Source organism: Lucilia cuprina, chromosome 6, assembly GCF_022045245.1.
Source record: "Lucilia cuprina isolate Lc7/37 chromosome 6, ASM2204524v1, whole genome shotgun sequence".
Classification (NCBI taxonomy): domain Eukaryota; kingdom Metazoa; phylum Arthropoda; class Insecta; order Diptera; family Calliphoridae; genus Lucilia; species Lucilia cuprina.
Window position 1 is genome coordinate 22,704,136 of NC_060954.1, and position 6,450 is coordinate 22,710,585.

At 32.5% G+C, this 6,450-nt stretch overlaps 1 protein-coding gene across 1 annotated transcript; it reads left to right on the forward strand.

Moving 5' to 3' along the window:
- Positions 1–5,557: 5,557 nt before the first annotated feature.
- LOC124420982 lies at positions 5,558–6,367 on the forward strand (the record flags this gene model as incomplete). Its single annotated transcript, XM_046955588.1, has 1 exon — positions 5,558–6,367. A coding segment is annotated over one exon (744 nt), but the record flags the coding sequence as incomplete, so codon positions are not given.
- Positions 6,368–6,450: the final 83 nt, after the last annotated feature.

Consider the following 6,450-nt stretch of genomic DNA (forward strand, 5'->3'; position numbering starts at 1 on the left):
TTTTAAGCTCATCAGTGCACCAAAAGGTAGTAGTAAAATATTTAAAACAGAGACTTTATGTATTATTATTTCAAAATATTACAATTAAATGAATTTATTGCATTCTTTACAATTTAATTATCTAAATTTACATTTTTTCGGTTAAGTCTGTCACATAAATACTAAAAACAAAAGTAAGTACAACATAAAAATTATTGACAAGTTATTGTAGTATACTAAAAATTGTATATTTGGCTGGACAAATTAAATTTTAGCTTGAAACTGGACAAGCACCAAAAAAGCTGGACAATCCAGCCAAGTCCAGCCAGGCTGGCAACCCTAGTATCCACGCTCTTTTTTAAACAATTATAAACTCACAATTTTGTTCTGTAAATATTAAATATGGCGAATTTTACAATAATACAATGGAACATGAATGGATTCATCAACAATTTCAATGAACTTCAACTATTAATAAAAGAGCGCAATCCTGATTTTATATCTATACAGGAAACTCACTTTAAACACAATTATAATCCCATACCCCCAAAAGGGTATATTTCTTATTTCTAAAATATCCCTTCCAACACTACCCCAAAACAAGGTATATGTGTTCTGATAAAAAACAATATCCCCCATAAACATATATCCATATATTCATCACTGCAGACAATAATAATTGAAATACATCTATAAATTAAATTTACTGTAACATCACTTTACATTCCACCTACCCAACCTTTTTCCCAGCAGGATCTTATGATTATATTTAATTCTGTTTCCCTACCAAAATTAGTTATTGGCGATCTCAACTCCGGGAATTCCTTATGGGGCTCACCATGTAATAACCACAATAGTTGTACACTAGAAAATGCCATTTTGTCCAGAGATTTATATGTACTAAATGATGGTCGCCCAACTCACCTTTCTACTCACGGAACTCTGACTCACGTCGATGTATCCTTCTGTTCACCAACTTTGTTAAATTTAATATCATGGGATATTTTGAATGAAATGTACAGTAGTGATCATTGTTTACTAATAAATGGTCTAAATACTCTTCCGATCAAAGTTTTTCCCAATTGTTCATACATTCAAAAAACACGACTCGCAACACTAACTCAAGTAATAGAATTGACGCTGATGCTTCCTTCATAGAAAAAGATATAACTCTTGAGGAATTACAAAGTTGTTTATCAAAGGTAAAAGGATCCACTCCTAGTTTTGATCGTATTTCCTATATAATGATAAAATATATTCGTCCTGATGCGAGGAATCGATTATTGCAATTATATAATAACATATTTCACACTAGCATGATACCTACTGATTGGAAGATTGCATCTATTATCCCTATTCCCAAAAATAAAAGTAATAATCTGGATATTAAATCATACAGGCCTATTTCGTTATTACCTTGTGTTAGTAAAATAGTCGAAAAGATGATTGCGTCACGTTTATATTGGTATACTGAGAAAAATCGCCTAATTTCACTTAACCAAGGTGCATTTAAAGCAGGTAGAGGTTGCACAGATGCTCTTTTACATATCGACTTTTATGTCAATAAAGCTCTTTCCTCCCGAAATCATGTACCAATTCTCTCTATCGACTTTGAAAAAGCGTTCGACAGAATCGGAGCTCACATCATTCTGAATATTATCAATAAATGGAGGGTTGGACCACAGAGCTTTAACTATGTAAATCATATTTAAGCAATCGTAAATTTCGGGTAAGAAAAAACGGATCTACTCAGCAAAATTTTTACGGAAAAACCAAAAATTACATATTTGCATTAAAAAAGTTTGTGACAACCAATCCTACAATTTAAATATAGAAAGCACTGCTGTTAAAAATGTTGATAAATTAAAAAATCTAGGTATTATTTTCTCCAAAAATTATTCCTGGAACGAACACTATTTGTCACTAAAAAGATCACTTACTCAAAGAGTAAATTTAATTGCGTATCTATCAAGTAAAAGAAGCTGTATACATATAAATACTCCAACGTATATTACTAGAGCTCTGATTCTCAGCAAAATTGATTACGGTCTTTTTCTAACTGGAAACACACCAAAATCTAATGTCAACATCATAAAAGGTTTATATCATCGTGCTATAAGATCAAGCATATTTGCATTTCGTACTACGCCTCTAAAACACATATTTCGATTACCTTCAATAGAAGATCGTATTCAGGAGATCAAGTCTAAACTAATTACAGAGCTAATCTTTACCAACAACTCAATAATTGATGAAGATGTTCGTAAACATGCAACAGCAAAAAGAATATATAGATATACAGATCAGCTAATGATTCAACATCATATGCTGTTATTGGTTATAGTGATGATAAAATTGTAATTTTAAAAAATCTTCCCAATTTCACATCAATTTTTGTAGCTAAGGCCGCAGCTATATTAAACGCAATCTATATTGCAAGCAAAATGAAATTTAAGACAGTTATATGTACTGATAGTCTATCGGTGGTTAAGTCAATATGTAACACAACCTCATTCAAATGGAACATTATTAATGAAATCCGTGATCTCTTAATAAAGTATGGGCACAAAGTTAAAATTTTGTGGATCCCAGGTCATGCAGACATAAAAGGCAACATAAAAGCTGATGAAGCAGCAAGATTTGCTAATATGGCTCCTATAGTTATGGAGTACACATATTGACATATTAGATTCTGTAATTTACTTATAAATCTAATAAATAATATTTTTTTAAAAACTGTAATTTTACTGATTCGGTAAAATTTATTTTGATTTCGATACATATTTAAAACGAAATTTTGATCACCTTGGATCAAAATATGATCATTCGCCTTGCTCTCATCAGGGACATCCCATAGTATGTCACAGATTCAGCTTTTGTTGCGTAGAAAGGTGTTGCGTTCGTCAGTTTAACTAAATTAAATCTTTTTTTTTGTATCGAATACGATGTTAGATTTAATTTTATCACTTGATATTGCCTTAATTGCCTTCTGGATGTCGGTAAATATGTTAAGCCCCGTGCCCGCCAAATTTATTATAATCCAATTTACACATTTCTATATTGCTCGGACTTCTGTCTAGAAGTTTATATTATAATTAGATAAACGGTGGTATATTTTTGTTTCTGGGTCTTCAATATAGGACCCCAGCCGCACTTTGTCCGCCAATTTAAAGCCATCCGTGTAGCAACGGATTCCAACTGGTATTTGCTCTAATGTTACGATTTAACAAGACATTCATTCTGAATCTGTTATACGATCAGATACGTCCAATGATTGTGTATAGCTTTATAATGTGTCCAGTGTACATTGATAACCGCTTTTCGACAGTTCGCCTAAAGTTCGTCTTAAAGTATTACAATAATGGCTTAAACTTCTTTACTTAAAACCAAAGTATAACAAGTAGCCCGACTCTTTGACAGCAGTACCTAACTCTAAGCATGGGTTAGTGAAAAAGTACCTAACTCTAAATATGTGTTAGTAACAAAAATATATAGAGTTTTATAAAAAAGCAGCAATTTTAAATTTGTTCAAATTTGAAATAGATTAAATGTACACAGAAAAATTATTTTTAAAAAATTATCAATTAAATGATTTATCAAAAATTTTAAATACCGTCAATTACGATTATATTTTATTCAATTACTCATTTGTTTGAAACTGTATTATTTAATTTTTTCTAGTAATAAAAAAACAATGTTTCAAACAAAGTATAACAAGTAGTCCGACTCTCATATGCAGGAAATTACTTTCTCACATCTACGAGTGTCGTGTGAATTCGACTCTCTTGTGAGAAATTTAAACTTGTCAAAACCCTCAAATGTTTAACTTACTTTTTTGGCCACTTATAAGAATTGTACGCAAAATTACGGTTGTGCACAAAAAATCTGTAATTTTTTAAAATAATTTTATCTCACTTTTCATACAAAATTTTGTTTAATTTTCCTAAACTGGAAAAAAATATTTTTTCTAATTATTGACATTTCATTTTTGTTGTTGTTGAATTTTAATTTTCAAACAGAGTTTCAATTTTTGGTATTGAAAATTCGAACAAATTTAAAATTGTAACTTTTTTATAAAACTCTGTGTGCTTGGAATGCACCAATACATATACATTTTTGTTACTAACACATATTTAGAGTTATGTACTTTTTCACTAATACATGCTTAGAGTTAGGTACTGCTGTCAAAGTGTCGGACCACTTGTTATACTTTGGTTTCAAAACAAAACAAAAGTATCGTTCAAATATTTTTGTAAACGCTTTTTTATAAACATTTTTTGTTTTATTTATACAACACTTTTAATAAAAATATATTATACACATATTTTCTTGTTGAGAAGAAATTTTTTTTAGAAAAGATTTATGAGAACATAAAAAATTTTTAAAAGGTAAATAACCATGGCTTTTATTAAATGTTGTTTATGTGAAGAAGAATTTGATTGCGGCAAAATCTATTTCGACCATATAAATAATATGCATTCCTTTATTCAATGCAAAATCTTTCGGTGTTTTTTCAAAAATTGTTACCAACATTTCAACTCCAAATACGTATTTAAACGCCACACCGAAAGAATAAATGAAACTTCTGTGCCAATGAATGTTGAAGGTGTTTTTGAAAATACATTTAGTGCAGAAAAAGTGTTACATTCTGAAACAGAGTAAGGGTTTTTATTTAAACGTTCAAAACTCTCGTAAACTGTGCAACCTGTGCATGTTTCCATCCTCGCAATTGAATTGTATGAAAATTGATTTGCACAACCCTTATAAGTTTGAGCGACTATTTAGACTGGCAAACTTGAGCAAACTCATTATGCATTTAATAAATCTGTTCACTTATTGTTCACTTTTGAATTTATGGACTTGAATATTCACATGTTTAACATATTTTATACAATTTTTTGTAAAAATATTTTTTTTTTTTTTTATTTTTTGATTTCGTTTGACATTACTGTAAAATGTTTATAAATATTGTAATTAAACAGAATTTGAACAGGGGTTTCATGAAACAAGTCGAATAAACTTGCCCACTTGCACAAATGGGAAACTTAAGCGTTTAAATGAAAACCCTTAGTGTAACACCAACATTCAAGATGAGAATATAAATGCATCACCATTAGAATTTTGTTATGAAGAAAGTTTAGAAGAAGTCGGAAATTCTGCTACCAAATTTTAAATTAAATTAAATTCATTAAACAATATTTCCCGTTCCGACATCAACTTCATTCGAACATCAGTAACAGAATTAATTCTTAATCCCATAGTTAACTTAAAACTACTCAGTTGCCCTAAATAATCTAAGATGCCCAACTGTTACTTCAGAGGAACTTGTTATTTACTGGAGACAGTGTGCTCAATATCGGTTTAAAGAAATTAAGAAATCTGAGTCCATAAAACACATTTTTGAAAAATAGCCGGAGTACACGAAGTTGTCTGCTACACAATTGGTAAAACCCAAATGATTATTTTGAAATACAGTCAATAGATTCCTTTTATTTATTTTAGATTGAAATAGATTTTGAAATAAAATTTCCAATGGCCAAAAATATTAAATTAAATTAAAATGGTCATCTTGCGATAACAAAATACTCCATTATTTGAAATCAAAACTTTCATCTTTAACGCGCATCATCAGCTCTGGCACTCTAGTCTAGGGGAAGACCAGAGAGGCGCGTCACTGGCGGAACAAATTGATGAATCCACCTTCTGCACAATAAATGATGATGCCCCCACACGGATTATGAGTAAATGCGCCAGCTCTCCAGACATCACAATAGCGAGCCCTGGTCTGATAAACTACTCAACGTGGAGAGCAGTAGTTTCTCTAGCCTCAGACCACTTACCCATAATCGTTGGTCTGGATCGACCCAATGACTTTATCGTCTCTGAACGCCGTCTCTACATAAACCAAAAGAAAGCAGACTGGCCCGGCTTCAGAGAATTCACTGATCGCATCTTCAATGATCTTCCAGCTCCTAGCAACGTACACCAGGCAGAGAGCAAGTTCTGCGAAACCGTCATCGCAGCAGTAGCCCTCTTTATTCCTGCTGGTCGACTATCCTTAGTGCGACCGCACTTCCCAGCAGAGGCAGCGAGACTAGCAGATGAGCGCGACGACCTCCGAAATATCAACCCCGACGACCCACGTATTGTCCAGCTGAATCATGATATCAGCAGGTTGGTAAATGAGAACAAGCGGAATAAATGGTTAGATCATTTGAAGAACTGCAACTTGAGCTCAGGTGTTAGTAAGTTGTGGTCTACGGTTCGGTCTCTCTCCAACCCGAGACGAACGGGGAGTCGAGTACTTGACAATGGTTTTTAACTTGTCAATGAGCAGCCTGATAATACCCAATGTCTGGAAAGAGGGTAGAGTCATCCCGATACTGAAACCAGGGAAGAACGCGACAGAGGGTCAATCCTACAGGCCGATTTCCCTCCTGTCACCAGTCGCGAAGACTCTTGAGGCGCTCC